Below are 15,851 nucleotides of genomic sequence, written 5' to 3'. Positions count from 1 at the left end.
GACTGTACCGCTGTGTAGATGGGGTGGAGGGAGGGGTGCCGGCTCTGTGTGATGGAGTGCGAGTTGTAGAGAGAGGGGACGCGAGGAGCTGTATGATTAAGCTATGGGGATGGGGGGGGGGGGGGGGGTGGTTCTTGGGTGGGAGTTGACTGTGGTGCTCCCCCCCCCCTCCTCCCTTCTTCTGCTGCAACTGTCCCTATACCTCCTCCCTCGACTCCATCTGGGGATCTCCGCCTAGCGGAGCTGGTCCTTACCCGTAACAACTTTTCGTTTGACTCCTCCCTTTTCCTCCAAATCCAAGGCGTAGCTATGGGCACGCGCACGGGCCCCAGCTATGCCTGCTTCTTTGTAGCGTACGTCGAACAATCCTTGTTTGAGGCGTACCCTGGTCCTATCTCCGAACTCTACATCGACGACTGCATTGGTGCTACCTCCTGCACCCATGCAGAACTGACTGACTTCATCCATTTCACCACTAACTTCCATCCGACACTCAAATTCACCTGGACCATTTCCGACATCTCCCTACCGTTTCTAGACCTCACTATCTCCATCGCAGGTGACAAGACTACTGACCGACATCTACTATAAACCCACTGACTCCCATGGCTATCTGGACTACACTTCTTCCCGCCCTTCTTCCTGTCTCCTACTAGTAGGGAGTCTCCTACTCCCAATTCCTCCTTCTACGCCACATCTGCACCCAGGTTGAGGTGTTCCAAACCAGGGCATTGGAGATGTCCTCATTCTTTAGAGAATGGGGGTTCCCCTCTTCAACTATAGATGAGGCTCTCACCAGGGTCTCTTCTATACCACGTAACTCTGCCCTCACTCTCCATCCCCCCACTCATTAGAAGGGCAGAGTCCCCCTTGTCCTCACCTTCCACCCTACCAACCGTCACATACAACAAATAATCCTCCGACATTTTCGCCACTTCCAACGGGATCCCACCACTGGCCACATCTTCCCATCTCCTCCCCTTTCAGCTTTGAAGCACTTTGAAACAGCTGTGAAACACGGTGGTGTGGGTGTTATGGCCTGGGCATGTATGGCTGCTGAAGGTACTGGCTCACTTATCTTCGTTGAGGATACAACTGCTGATGGTAGTAGCATAATGAATTCTGAAGTGTATAGACACATCCTATCTGCTCAAGTTCAAACAAATGCCTCAAAACCCATTGGCCGGCAGTTCATTCTGCAGCAAGACAATGATCCCAAACATACTGCTAAAGCAACAAAGGAGTTTTTTAAAAGCTAAAAAAATGGTCAATTCTTGAGTGGCTAAGTCAATCACCTGATCTGAACCCAATTGAGCATGCCTTTTATATGCTGAATTGAAAACTGAAGGGGACTAGCCCCCAAAACAAGCATAAGTTAAAGATGGCTGCAATACAGGCCCGGCTGAGCGTCACCAGAGAAGACACCCAGCAACTGGTGATGTCCATGAATCACAGACTTCAAGCAGTCATTGCATGCAAAGGATGTGCAACAAAATACTAAACATGACTACTTTCATTTACAAACATTGCTGTGTCCCAAACATTATGGTGCTCTGAAATGGGGGTGGGGGGGGCTATGCATAAACACTTGTAATTTCTACATGGTGAAACCAAAATGTATAAAAATGGCCTTTATTATAATCTGACAATGTGATTTTTTTCTATTACAAATCTCAAATTGTGGAGTGCAGAGGCAAATAAATAAATGATGGATCTTTGTCCCACACATTATGGAGGGCACTGTATATACCGCTCTAAGATCATCTTGCAGATCCCCTTTAAATCGGGAAGATTGAAAAGTATAGTCAATAGCTACAGCGACCCAGGTCAGCACAGTGGTGCAGGGGGAAGCGCTGCTGCCTTACAGCACCAAAGACCCAGGTTTGAGCCTGACCTCGGGTGCTATCTGTGTGGAGTTTGCAAGTTTTGCCTGTGACTGCAGGGGTTTCCTTCTACATCCTGAAGACGTGCAGGTTTGTAGCTTAATTGCCCCAGGTTTGTAGGGAGTGGATGAGTAAGTGGATTAACATAGAACCAGTGTGAGCGGGTAATCGATGGTCAGCATGCACTCAGTGGGCTGAAGGACATGTTTCCGTGTTGTATATCTAAACTAAAACTATAAAATAAACGAGATTATTGGCAAAAAAAATGTTTAATCTGAAATGAAAAACAGAAAATACTGGTAACACACAGCAGGTCGGACATCATCTGAGAGAGAGACACACACAGAGCACTTTGTCTCAGATTTCTCACGTCTACAAATCTTTGATTTTTAGATAGCTGAGGTTTTGTATTTTGTTTTTAATCACAGGTTCCCAGCCTCTGCAGGTCTTTAATTTCAACAAGAAGCCAAGGCTTCAGACTTGTTTTTTATCTCGGATTTCCAGAATCTGCAAGTTTGAGGCTTCAGTCTTGGTTTTTATCTCGGGTTTCCAGCATCTGCAGGTGTTTAGTCTCCACGGACAATGCTCGGTATCAGAGGGCGCCACCCATGCCCGGATGCGTGTAGTGCGGTGCGGGTTGGTCACTCCCCAGCCAGCGAGGTGACCTCCAGCACGTGCTCCCTGACCACACGGTCGAGCACGGCGTAGACGTCACGGCAGGCCTTGACCGCCGCGTCCACCATCTTCTCCAGGTGGTCCTGATGCAGGCGGGAGTTCATCTCCAGAAGGGCGATCTGCTCGGACTTGGGCAGCAGAGCCAGGGCCACCTGCGGCCCTGCCGCCGACTCCTCCACATAGCTGAGGTCCGTCAGCGGCGTGTCCTCCAGAAAGCCCGTGGAGCAGGCGCACACGTAGTCACGCATGGGGATGCCTGCGTCCACCACCGCTAACGTTGCCGCATTCACACAGGCGCAGTAGTTACCACCGTCTGCCTGCAGAATCTGGAGCGAGAAACAAGGCATTGGTGAGGCCATGTTCGTGTACAAGTAGTTGGTGAGGCCATGTTAGTGTACAAGGCATTGGTGAGGTCATGTTACAGTTGTATAGTTGGAGATTAAAGTTGAGAGGGGAAAGATTTAATAGGAATCTGAGGGGCAACTTTTTTTCAATCAGAGGATCATGTGTAAATGGAACAAGCTCCCAGAGGAAGTAGTTGTGGCGTTTGACAGAAAGCCTTTGATAACATGCCACATGTGAGGCTGCTAAGGAAGATAAGATTACATGATATCAAAGGGCAGATACTGGCTGGATGGCAAAAGACAAAGTGGCAATAAAGGGGGCTTTTTCTGATTGGCTGCCAATGACTAGCAGAGAAGGACTTGGTCAGGTTGGGAGAGTGGGCAGAGAAGTGACAGATGGAATATAGTGTAGCAAAGTGTGGAGTCATGCATTTTGATAGTAGGAATAAAGGCGAAGACTATTTTCTAATTGGAAAGAGAATCCAGAAATCATAGGTGCAAAGGGACTTGGGAGTGCTGGTGCAGGATTCCCAAAAAGTTAATCTGAAAATTGAAAATAGGTAGTAAAGAAAGCAAACGCAATGCTTTATTTCAAGATTTATTTCAAGAGGGCTTGTATACAAAAACAGGGATGTTATGTTGAGGCTCTATAAGGCGCTGGTAAGGCTGCATTTGGAATATTGTGAGCAATTTTTGGCACCATATCTGAGGAAGGATGTGCTGGCTCTGGAGGGAATCCAGAGGGGGTTTACAAGAATGATCCCAGGAATGAGTAGGTTAACCTATGAAGAGCGTTTGTCGGAACTGGGCCTGTACTTGTGGAGTTCAGAAGCATGAGGGGGGACTTCATTGAAACATACAGAATAGTGAAAGGCTTGGATAGAATGGATGTGGTGAGGATGTTTCCACTAGTGGGAGAGACTTGGACCAGAGGTCATAGCCTCAGAATTAAAGGGTGTTCTTCTTGGAAGGAGACGAGGAGGAATTTCTTTAGCCAGAGGGTGGTGAATCTGTGGAATTCTTTGCCACAAAGACTGGAGGCCTTCAGTGGATATTTTTAAAGGCAGAGATAGATAGATTCTTGATTAGTACGGATGTCAGGGGTTATGGGGAGGGGAATGGGGTTCGGAGCGAGAGATATATCAGCCATGATTCTTCCCGCCCACCTCCACATCCGTCTGAAGAAGGGTATCGACCCAAAACTTCACCTATTCCTTCGCTCCATAAATGTTGCCTCACCCGCTGAGTTTCTCCAGCATTTTCGTCTACCTTCGATTTTTCTAGCATCTGCAGTTCTTTCTTAAACATATCAGCCATGATTGAATGGCGGGGTAGACTTGATGGACCGAATGGCCTACTCCCATGACTTTATGTGGTACAATAACAACGTTCAAAATACTTTCGGACAGGTAAATGGAGAGGAAAGGTCCAGAGGGACATGAGCCAAACAGGTGGGACTCGCATGGATGGTTCATCTTGGTCAGCATGGACGAGTTGGGCCAAAGGGCCTGTCTCCGTGCTATGAGACTACGAGTGTTTTATTGTCATGCGTACTTAAATGGAACAATATTATTCATTAAAAAAGAGGGATGGGACTTAAGTGCCACATCAAAGTTAGTCCTACTTACTATCTGAAGAAGGGTCCCGACCCGAAGCTTTACATATCCATATTCTCTTTTTTTTAATGAATATTATTGTTCGATTTAAACCAGCATCTGCAGTTCCTTCCTACACAGGTGGGCAGAGGAATGGTTGTTGGAGTTTAATGCAGATAAGTGTAAGGGGTTGTAGTTTGGGAAGTTCAACCAGGTCTGGACGAGGTGGAGGCCGGTGCCAGAGGTCAGTCCCCTTACCTGCACATAGATGTCGATCTGGGAGCGCGGGTAGAGCTGCGTTAAGATGGCAGCCTCAAAGGTCTGCTTCAGGTGCAGGGTCATCTCAGTGGACTTGCGGTCACCATGAGGCCTCCTCTTCCTCTCGCCAGTGCTGAAGGTGGCCATGCTGTACTGGCAGTTGACTGCAGCCTTGTCATGGAGGGCCTTGCTACGCCCACCGCGGATCTGAGGCAAGAAAGTTTCATTGTCACACACACTAAACTTGCTGCATTCAACAAAACCAATAAATATACAATCATTTAATAACTGGCGTGGTAGCCCAGCGGTAGAGTTGCTGCTTTACAGCGCCAGGGACCCAGGTTCGATCTTGACTACAGAGGCTGTCTGTACGGGGTTTGTATGTTCTCCCCGTGACCTGCGTAGGTTTTCTCCGGGATCGCCGATTTCCTCCCACACTCCAAAGACGTACAGGTTTGTTGGTTAATTGGCTTTGTGTCATTGTAAATTGCCCCATGTGTGTCTAGGATAGTGTTAATGTGCGGGGATCGCTGGTAGGTGCGGACTAGGTGGGCCGAATGGTCTGTTTCCGCGCTGTATCTTAAAACTAAAACAAAAGCAGTAATAGTAGAACAATGAAATTGTACTTGCTGCAGCACAACGGGCTTGCAAGCACCATACTCATAGATAACATAGAATAAATGATGTAGGGGGAGGTGGGATGTAGATTGGTTATGCATGTCATCCAATCATATATGTTATACTAACACTTGCTTCCGGCACTGCTCAGTTCGAGCAGCAGTCAGGATGCTCTGACAAGTAACCATCCTTTATGCTGTCTCTGTGCTGATTAAAGATGACTTTGGATCACATAGTGTATTTGTCTCCTGTTTACATGGGGGAAAAGGACTATATTGAATACTTTTGTAACTTTGTCAGTGTCCTTTACGTGGCGCCTCTTGCATACAAGCAGAATCTGACTTACCAAGTACACGTAGCAATAAAGAATCAATCAATAAATTAACATTGAATAAAGAAAATCAATATGGTAATAATTCCAAAACTTGTCCAAAAAGGCTCAAAGTCTTTAGTGCAACCAAAGAAGTTCATAGTTTAGTTTATTGTTTTGTGTTCAATAAACTGTTTTCAATATTCAATAAATGGTTCCTGGGTAGCTGTTCTTGAACTTGGAGGTCACGGTTCCCCTCATGTCCTCCATATCTGCTACCTTCCATCCCTCCCCCTCATCTCCTCCCTCCCTCCCCACCGCATCATCTTCTCCCCATCCTCCATCCCCATTCCTCCCCTGTACCTCTCCCACGCATCTCCTACCCTTGCTCCCTCTCATATCTCTTCTCCATCTCTCCTCATCCTTCTCCATACCTTCCCTTCTCCTCCCCCCTATCCTTCTCCACCCCCCATCTATCTCTCACCCCAAATCTCTCTCCCTCACCTCATGCGGGCCGTACACCACGGCCAGCGCCTTGGTGTTGCCCTGCTCGATGTAAGCGGAGCCGTCGGCCTGGGCGAACACGCCCATGCGGGCCCGTATCTTCCTCAGCTCGGCCGGCTTCCTGCCATCTACCCGGTAACCCTGGTCCGAGAGCAGCTCCAAACCCGCCATCTTCTCCCGCAAGGCCGCGGCGTTGGGACTACAGCTCCCAGCATGCTCTGCACTCCCGGGCTGGGATCACCACGTGTTCCGATTGAACTCCAGCTCCCAGCATGTCAACATGGACTACAGGCCCCAGCTTGCTTTGGACTACAGTTCCCAGCATGCTCTGCATTCCTGGGCTGGTATCACCGCGTGTCGCATACAAATACAGCTCCCAGAATACTGGGACTACAACACCCAGCGTGCTCTGCGGCCCCAGGTTGGCTCTCCATCCCGAAGCTAATTTGCTCTCCATCCCGAAGATTATTTGTTCCATCCTGCATCCATCAGATGCTGCTGCACCCGCTGAGTTTCTCCAGCACTTTTGTGTACCGTCTTCACAAGCTTTCTACTTGTGAAGACGGGCCTCGACCCGAAACGTCACCCATTCCATCTCTCCAAAGATGCTGCCTTTCCCGCTGAGTTACTTCGATTTCAACCAACATCTGCAGTTCCTTCCCACAAATCATTTTACTTCACTACATTTTTATTTCTGTTTTGCAGCATCTGCAGAAATTTTCTTTCCCTATCCCCCTCCCCAGTTTTCTGTTTTTATTTCAGATTCACAGCATCTGCGAGATGTTAGATACACATTCTCAGTTTTGCGGCCTCTGCAGCAAAGATCTTATAGCAGAGCATCTTTGGTGGTCAGGGAGCGGCCTGGGGAGAGACGTGATTGGGTGATGGGCCGCCGCAGTCCGATTGGTGGCGGAGAGACGGCCGGTGATTGGGCCGCCGGGCGGTGGGGCGGGGCCGGCGGGGAGCGGAGCGGAGCGTGAGCGGTATCAGGTCAGGGGTCACAACGGCCCGCGGACATCGGGGGCGACCGGTCACTTGCGCGGGGTGGAGAGTGACAGTGATGGGGGAGTGACAGTGACGGTGGGAGAGTGACAGTGATGGGGAGAGTGACAGTGGGAGAGTGACAGTGATGGGGAGAGAGTGACAGTGATGGGGAGAGAGTGACAGTGATGGGGAGAGAGTGACAGTGATGGGGAGAGAGTGACAGTGATGGGGGAGTGACGGTGGGAGAGTGACAGTGATGGGGAGAGTGACAGTGATGGAGAGTGACGGTGGGAGAGTGACAGTGATGGGGAGAGTGACACTGATGGGGGAGTGACGGTGGGAGAGTGACAGTGATGGGAGAGTGACAGTGACTGTGATGGGAGAGTGACAGTGGGAGAGTGACAGTGATGGGGAGAGTGACAGTGATGGAGAGTGACGGTGGGAGAGTGACAGTGATGGGGAGAGTGACACTGATGGGGGAGTGACGGTGGGAGAGTGACAGTGATGGGGAGAGTGACAGTGACGGTGGGAGAGTGACAGTGACGGGGGGAGAGTGAGTGATGGGAGAGAGTGACAGTGATGGGGAGAGAGTGACAGTGACGGGGAGAGAGTGACAGTGATGGGAGAGTGACAGTGATGGGGGAGAGTGAGTGATGGGGGGAGAGTGACAGTGATGGGGAGAGAGTGACAGTGACAGTGGGAGAGTGACAGTGATGGGGGAGAGTGACAGTGATGGGGGGAGAGTGACAGTGATGGGGGGAGAGTGACAGTGATGGGGGGAGAGTGACAGGGACGGTGGGAGAGTGACAGTGACGGGGGGAGAGTGACTGATGGGAGAGAGTGACAGTGATGGGAGAGAGTGACAGTGACGGTGGGAGAGTGACAGTGACGGGGGGAGAGTGACTGATGGGAGAGAGTGACAGTGATGGGAGAGAGTGACAGTGACGGTGGGAGAGTAACAGTGACGGGGGGAGAGTGACAGTGACGGGGAGAGTGACAGTGATGGGAGAGAGTGACAGTGACGGTGGGAGAGTGACAGTGACGGGGGGAGAGTGACAGTGATGGGGGGAGAGTGACAGTGATGGGGGGAGAGTGACAGTGACGGGGCGAGAGTGACAGTGACGGGGGGAGAGTGACAGTGATGGGGAGAGTGACAGTGATGGGGAGAGTGACAGTGACGGTGGGAGAGTGACATTGATGGGAGAGAGTGACAGTGACGGGGGGAGAGTGACAGTGACGGGGCGAGAGTGACAGTGACGGGGGAGAGTGACAGTGACGGGGGGAGAGTGACAGTGACGGGGGGAGAGTGACAGTGACGGTGGGAGAGTGACAGTGACGGTGGGAGAGTGACAGTGATGGGGAGAGAGTGACAGTGACGGTGGGAGAGTGACAGTGATGGGAGAGTGACAGTGATGGGGAGAGTGAGAGTGACGGTGGGAGAGTGACAGTGACGGGGGTAGAGTGACAGTGATGGGGGGAGAGTGACAGTGATGGGGGGAGAGTGAAAGTGACGGTGGGAGAGTGACAGTGACGGGGGGGAGAGTGACACTGACGGGGAGAGTGACAGTGGTGGGGGGGAGAGTGACAGTGACGTGGGGAGAGAGTGACAATGAGGGGAAGATAGTGAAGGGGAGAGAGTGACAGTGAAGGGGAGAGAGTGACAGTGAAGGGGAGAGAGTGACAGTGACGGGGAGAGAGTGACACTGACGGGGAGAGTGACGGGGGGGGGAGAGTGACACTGACGGGGAGAGTGACAGTGACGGGGGGGGGGGAGTGACAGTGATGGGGGGGAGAGTGACAGTGACCGGGGAGAGAGTGACAGTGACAGGGGGAAAGAGTGACAGTGAGGGGAAGAGAGTGAAGGGGAGAGAGTGACAATGGGGGAGGCGGAGTGAGTGAAGGTGGAGAGAGTGAGGGGGAGAGTGACAGTGGGGGGAGACAGTGACAGTGGGGAGAGTGATAGCTGGTGGGAGTGACAGTGAGGGGGAGAATGGCAGTGAGGGGGAGGGAGAGTGAGGGGGATAGAGTGACAGTGAGGGAGGAGAGAGTGATAGTTGGGGGGGGGAGTGACTGAGGTGGAGAGAGTGAGAGTTAGGGAGAGTGACAGTAGAGGAGAGTTAGAGGAGTGTTATATAGGAAGTGGTGGAGGGGGACAGTGAAGGATGGGGAGAGTGACAGAGTGGAATGGAGAGAGAGAATGACAGTGAGGGGGTAGAGAGTGACAGTGAAGCGGAGAGAGTGAGGGGGAGAGAGTGACAGTGAGGATGTGGAGTGACTGATGGGGAGAGATTGACAGTAAGGGGGAGAATGACAGTGAGGGAGGAGAGAGTGGGGGTGACTGAGGGGGAATGACAATGAGGGGGAGAGTGAGATTGAGGGGGAGTGAGAGGGAGAGTGAGATTGAGGGGGAGTGAGTGTGTGACAGTGGAGGAGGAGAGTGAGATATAGGAATTGACAGGGAAGGGAGACAGAGTGAAGGATGGAGTGAGGGGGAGAGTGAGTGTGAGGAAGTGAGGAGTGTTATTTTGGGAAAGCAGAGAATGACGGTGGCAGAAACAGTGAGGAGAGTGACAGCATGGGGAGAATGAGGTGAGGAGTGAGGAGAGGTAGAGGGGGGCAGACTGGAGGAAAGCGAGGGGTGAGGGACTACAGAGAGTATGAGAGTGCTGAGGGCAGAGCATGATGGGGTGTAAGATTCCAAGGATCAGAGGGATTGGGGGCAGAGAGTGAAGGGTTAGAGAGTGACTGGGGAAGACGGCATGTGGGGAGAACATAATGAAGGAACGAGAGCGATGATGGATAGAGACTCGGGGAGTGATGGTAGGGTGATAGTGAGAGGGGAGGGAAGTTGGGGATGGGGCGAGGAGAATGTGATGTCCCTAGACTGATGGAGAGGGAGACCGAGTGGAGAGCGAGACGGATGGGACTGGGGGGAAGTGATGCTGACTGATGGGAGAGTGAGGATGATGATGGGAATATGAATGAGGGGCGGGAGTGACAGGAGGAGAGGGGTTGCCGGGGGCAGCGGGGGAGTGAGATTGTTTATCAGCAGATACTGACCAGGATTGTGAATGAACTGATATCTCAGTGAATCTTTGCTTTGTAAACTGTCCTTGGTGTTGCAGGGGTTTGTCACGAGCAGGGCATACTCCTTCTAATCTGAATTATGTTACTGAATATAATGCATGGTTTAACAAAGATCTGACTAAACAGTGACCAATTAACAGAAGTCCGAGGCAGGCATAGCTGCACTTTGCTCCCCTGGGTAAAGTTTACACCGTGCTACCTCTGCCGTACATTTGCCATCTGCAGTTTATCCTAATTGAGGCGTCCTAGATGGTACCAGGTCTTCACCGGCTTCAAGAGTTCTCAAAGTACTTAATATCAGTGAGAAACATTTCTGCACTCCCTCCGAAATGCCGTCTGTCCATTCCGACCATAGATGTTGCATGTGGAAGAAGGAACTGCAGATGTTGGTTTAAACCGAAGATAGACACAAAAAGCTGGAGTAACTCAGCGGGACAGGCAGCATCTCTGGAGAGAAAGAATGGGTGAAGTATCTTCAGTTGGTGTTGACTGACCTACTGAGTTCCTCGAGCACTTGCTGTTTTGCTTAATTAAATTATGTATAGAGGTGTACAAAATCATGAGAGGAATAGATCGTGTCGACACACAGAATCTTTTACTCAGAGCAGGGGAATCAAGAACCAGAGAACATAGGTTTAAGATGAGGGTGGAAAGATTTAATAGGTACCTGAGAGGTAACATTTTCACACAAAGGGTGGTGGGTGTATGGAACAAGCTGCCAGAGGAGGTAGTTGAGGCAGGGACTATCGCAACGTTTAAGAAACATTTAGACAGGTACTTGGATAGGGCAGGTTTGGAGAGATATGGGCCAAATGTAAGCAGGTGGGACGGGTGTAGCTGGGACATGTTGGTCAGTGTGGGCGTTAGGCTGAAGTACACTGTGTCACTCTGACTACGTGGAGTTATTAATAGGAACTGATAACATCCGATAATCCAGAAAATCTGCCAGTCCAGCACCAGGAATGCCTGGGGTGTGTCGGATTAGCAGAGTGTGGTCTGATGCTGATGTGTCTTCCCCCTCCCTCTGCAGCTGCCTGGGTTTGTGGTGAGGGTGACGATGGAGCCGGCCAAGTTTCAGTTTGCCATCGATCGGGGCGGCACCTTCACGGACGTCTTCGCCAGGTGCCCGGGCGGGAAGGTCCGAGTCTTGAAGCTGCTGTCTGAAGATCCGGCTAATTACAGGGATGCCCCCACAGAGGGCATCAGGAGGATCCTGCAGGAGGTAACGGTCGGGGTGGGGCAGGCCCAGTCCAGCGCAGCACACAGAGCACCAGGGAAACCCCTGGGTATTTACATAGAACACAGGACAGTGCAGCACAGCAACAGGCCCTTCGGCCCACAATGTCTGCATATGTCATAACGGGGTGGCACGGTGGGGCAGCGGTAGATTTGCTACCTTATAGTGCCAGAGACCGAGGTTCGATCCTGACTACGGGTGCTATTCTCCCTTTTTCAGTCCAATTGAAGAAGTCTGGAACAGAGGAGGGGTAGGACAAATCCTTGCAGGTTCCCCCTGCCCCCAGCCCTCGCCTACAATCAATCTGAAGAAGGGTTCCTACCCGAAACCTCATCTATCCATGTCCTCCAGAGAGGCTGCCTGACCCGCTGAGATAATACAGCACTTTGTGTCTTTGTTTGTAAACCAGCATCTGCAGTTCCTTACGTGCAGGAAGTTATTCCAGTTACTCCATAGGATTGTCTGCAGTTCCTTAGATAGACACAAAAAGCTGGAGTAACTCAGCGGGTCAGGCAGCATTTCTGGAAAAAAGGAATAGGCAGCGTTTTGGGTCGAGACCCTTCTTCAGACTGAGAGTAGGGGAGAGGGAAATGAGAGATATAGACGGTGATATAGAGAGACCCAGAATAAATGAATGAATGATATGCAAAAAGGAATGATGATCAAGGAAAGGTGGAGCCCACAATGGTCCATTGTTGGCTGTGGGTTGTTGCTAGCGCACTGGAATGTTGGGGCCAATGCTGACTAAAACCCATTTACACTAATCCCCCCCCCCCACACTGCTGTTTGGGATGTGGGAGGAAACCGGAGCACCCAGAGAAAACATGTAGTCAATGGGAGAACGTGCAAACTCCACATAGACAGCATCCAAGGTCAGGATCGAACCCAATTCATAGTCATACAGCAGTGAAACTGGCCCTTTGGCCCACCTCGACCTTGCCTATATACCTCTCAACCCTTCCAATCAATGTACTTGTCCAAATGTCTTTGAAATGTTGCGATAGTACCTGCCTCAACTATCTCCTCTGGCAGCTAGTTCCATATACCCACAAACCTCTGTGTGAAAAAGTTGCCCCTCAGTTTCCCATTACATATTCCCCTTCTCACCTTAAACCTATGCCCATTTGTTCTTGATTACCTTATCCTGGATAAAAGACTGTGCATTTACCCTGCCTATTCCCCTCATAATTTTATACACCTCTATAAGATTACCCCTCAGCCTACTGCGCTCCAAGGAATAAAGACATCCTGCCCAACCAAGAAGGAGAAGGTAAAATCGGAAGTGTCAGTATTGCAGTTGAACAAAGGGGACTATGGAGGCATGAGGGAGGAGCTGGCCAAAGTTGACTGGAAAGTGACCCTAGCAGGGGTGACGGTGGAATAGCAATGACAGGTATTTCTGGGAATAATTCAGAAGATGCAGGATCATTTCATTCCAAAGAGGAAGAAAGATTCTAAGAGGAGTAAAAGGCAACCGTGGCTGACAAGGGAAGTCAAGGACAGTATAAAAAAAAGAGAAGATGTATAACATAGCAAAGATGAGCAGGAAGCCTGAGGATTGGGTCACTTTTAAAAATCAACAGAAGGTATCCAAAAAGGCAATACAAGGAGAAAAGATGAAGTACGAAGGTAAGCTAGCCTAGAATATAAAGGAGGATAGTAAAAGCTTCTTTAGGTATGTGAAGAGGAAAAAATTAGTTAAGACAAATGTGGGTCCCTTGAGGACAGAAACAAGTGAATTTATTATGGGAAGCTAGGAAATGGCAGAAGAGCTGAACAGGTACTTTGGTTCTGTCTTCACTAAGGAAGCCACAAACAATCTCCCAGATGTACTAGAGCAGTGATTCCCAACCTGGGGCCATGGAAAATTTCAGGGGGGCCACAGAAAAATTTGGGGATTTAGGGGGCCACAGGTTCAATGAAGGGGGCCACTTTTTTCCCGCTAATAATGTCAGGGGGGGTGGGGGAGGGGCACAGAAAAAGCCCAAGGGGGCCATGAACTAAAAAAGGTTGGGTACCAATGTACTAGAGGACAGAGGACCTAGGACAGGGGTTCCCAACCTTTTTTGTCCCATTTACCCCTGGCAGCTTTAATAGCACATAACAATGTTATTTCACTTATTTATGAACAACTAATGATGAACGGATACCGTATACCAGAACCAAACACAGTCAGTCAATGAGAAAAAATATGTACAAATCCAGAATCAACAAATTTCCCCCCTGGGGATACATTTAACCCAGGTTGGGAACCCTTGACCTAGGATGATGGAGGAACTGAAGGAAATTCCAGAAGTCAGGAAATGGTCAGGAAATTAGTGTTGGGTAGACTGATGGGACTGAAGGCTAATAAATCCCCAGGACCAGATGGTCTGCATCCCAGGGTACTCAAGGAGGTGGCTCTAAAAATTGTGGACGCATTGGTGATCATTTTCCAATGTTCTATAGATACTGGATCAGTTCCTGTGGATTGGAGGGTAGCTAATGTTATCCCACTTTTTAAGAAAGGAGAGAGAAAGCAGGGAATTATAGACCAGTTAGCCTGACATCAGTGGTGGGGAAGATGCTGGAGTCAATTATTAAAGATGTAATAGCGGTGCATTTGGATAGCAGTAACAGGATCAGTCCAAGTCAGCATGGATTTACGAAGGGGAAATCATGCTTAACAAATCTTCTGGAATTTCTTGAGGATGTAACAAGTAAAATGGACAAGGGAGAGCCAGTGGATGTAGTGTACCTGGACTTTCAGAAATCCCACACAGGAGATTAGTGGGCAAAATTAGAGCACATGGTATTCGGGGTAGGGTACTGACATGGATAGAAAATTGGTTGGCAGACAAGAAACAAAGAGTAGGGATTAATGGGTCCTTTTCAGAATGGCAGGCAGTGACTAGTGGGGTGCCGCAAGGCTCGGTGCTGGGACCGCAGCTATTTACAATATACATTAATGATTTAGATGAAGGAATTAAAAATAATATTAGCAAATTTGCAGATGATACAAAGAGTGGCAGTGTGAACTGTGAAGAGGATGCTATGAGGATGCAGGGTGATTTGGACAGGTTAGGTGAGTGGACAGATGCATGGCAGATGCAGTATAATGTGGATAAATGTGAGGTTATTCACTTTGGTGGCAAGTACAGGAAGGCAGATTATTATCTGAATGGTGTCAGGTTAGTAAAAGGGGAAGTACAACGAGAACTGGGTGTCCTTGTACATCAGTCACTGAAAGTAATCTTGCAGGTACAGCAGCCAGTGAAGAAAGCTAATGGCATGTTGGCCTTCATAAAGAGAGGAGTTGAGTATAGGAGCAAAGAGGTCCTTCTGCAGTTGTACAGGACCTTAGTGAGACCACACCTGGAGTATTGTGTGCAGTTTTGGTCTCTTAATTTGAGGAAGAACATTCTTGCTATTGAGTGAGTGCAGCGTAGGTTCACAAGGTTAATTCCAAGGATGGCAGGACTGTCATATGTTGATAGAATGGAGCGGCTGGGCTTGTATTCACTGGAATTTAGAAGGATGAGAGGCATCTCATAGAAATATAAAATTATAAAGGGATTGGACACGCTTGATGCAGGAAACATGTTCCCGATGTTGGCAGAGTCCAACATCAGGAGTTAAGAATAAGAGGTAGGTCCTCTCGAGGAGAGGAGCCATCTTGGGGAACGGCTGCTAACCAGCAGCCGTCCGTTTAATTCGCTTTTTTTAATAGTTTTTAGTTAGTCCTGTGTCTCGTCCGTTTGGAGAAATGGACTTTCTAATGTGGGGGGTAGGTGGCAAATTTATTTCTATGTCCATACCTGGTCGGTGAGGCAGCTTTTTCTCCGGGCTGCCCGTCGACCCGTCCTCGCGGCCTACCAGCGGGCCTGGAGCGCCGTTTCCTGGCGGGGACCGCCCAGCACCTCGGCCTCGGTGGCGGCACAGCGCTGGAGCGTTATCGTGGAGCGGAGCGGGCGATGCCTTGCCTGGGTCGCCGCGCTGGATCGACGCGCTGGAGCTCTGGTGAGCTGAGACCGCCGAGTTCAACACCTCCGGGCTGCGGGTCTGCGGAGCGGTGCGGGCGGCGCCGATTTCAACATCTAGAGCCTGGGAGCTCCAAACCGGCGCGGCCTTGTCGGCTTCGGAAGCCGCGGTCCCCAGCTAGGAAGCGGCCGTTCCAGGTGACCCAGCCGCTGAGAGGACTCTCCTGACGCCGGGGCAAGACCACCCGGTGAGAACGGCCAGGGACATCGGGCCTCCGTAGAGGCAACTGCGGTGGCCTCAATAGGCCTGACTTTGGGTGAACTTGGGGTTGGGGACTGGACATTGTGCCTTCCCCCACAGTGGTATCCATTGTGGGGGGATGATTTTTTGTCTGTT

General features: G+C 50.2%; 2 protein-coding genes across 6 annotated transcripts in view; one reads left to right on the top strand and one right to left on the bottom strand.

Moving 5' to 3' along the window:
- Nucleotides 1-2,133: 2,133 nt before the first annotated feature.
- On the bottom strand, nucleotides 2,134-6,406 carry exosc4 (exosome component 4). The gene is made up of 3 exons (XM_033044990.1): nucleotides 6,188-6,406; nucleotides 4,756-4,962; nucleotides 2,134-2,884 (listed from the first exon to the last, which is right to left on the bottom strand). Exons 1-3 carry the CDS (start codon nucleotides 6,356-6,358, stop codon nucleotides 2,525-2,527), a joined length of 738 nt encoding a protein of 245 aa, XP_032900881.1. The 5' UTR covers nucleotides 6,359-6,406; the 3' UTR covers nucleotides 2,134-2,524.
- A 724-nt stretch (nucleotides 6,407-7,130) lies between these two features.
- The window catches only part of oplah (5-oxoprolinase, ATP-hydrolysing), a 51,930-nt gene continuing 43,209 nt past the window's right edge, over nucleotides 7,131-15,851 (top strand). For 2 of the 5 annotated variants that reach the window (XM_033044946.1, XM_033044937.1), the window contains exons 1-2: nucleotides 10,208-10,558; nucleotides 11,289-11,480. In XM_033044946.1, coding sequence (XP_032900837.1) covers nucleotides 10,508-10,558; nucleotides 11,289-11,480 — 243 coding nt within the window. In that variant the 5' untranslated portion in view covers nucleotides 10,208-10,507. Of the gene's footprint in view, nucleotides 7,178-9,591; nucleotides 9,992-10,207; nucleotides 10,559-11,288; nucleotides 11,481-15,851 lie in introns of those variants that run through there. The other 3 variants (XM_033044967.1, XM_033044957.1, XM_033044975.1) reach the window with 3 other exon arrangements.

The sequence above is a fragment of the Amblyraja radiata genome, chromosome 2, assembly GCF_010909765.2.
Source record: "Amblyraja radiata isolate CabotCenter1 chromosome 2, sAmbRad1.1.pri, whole genome shotgun sequence".
Classification (NCBI taxonomy): domain Eukaryota; kingdom Metazoa; phylum Chordata; class Chondrichthyes; order Rajiformes; family Rajidae; genus Amblyraja; species Amblyraja radiata.
The sequence above is the reverse complement of the archived record's forward strand: the minus strand, read 5'-3'. Positions and strand labels throughout refer to the sequence as shown.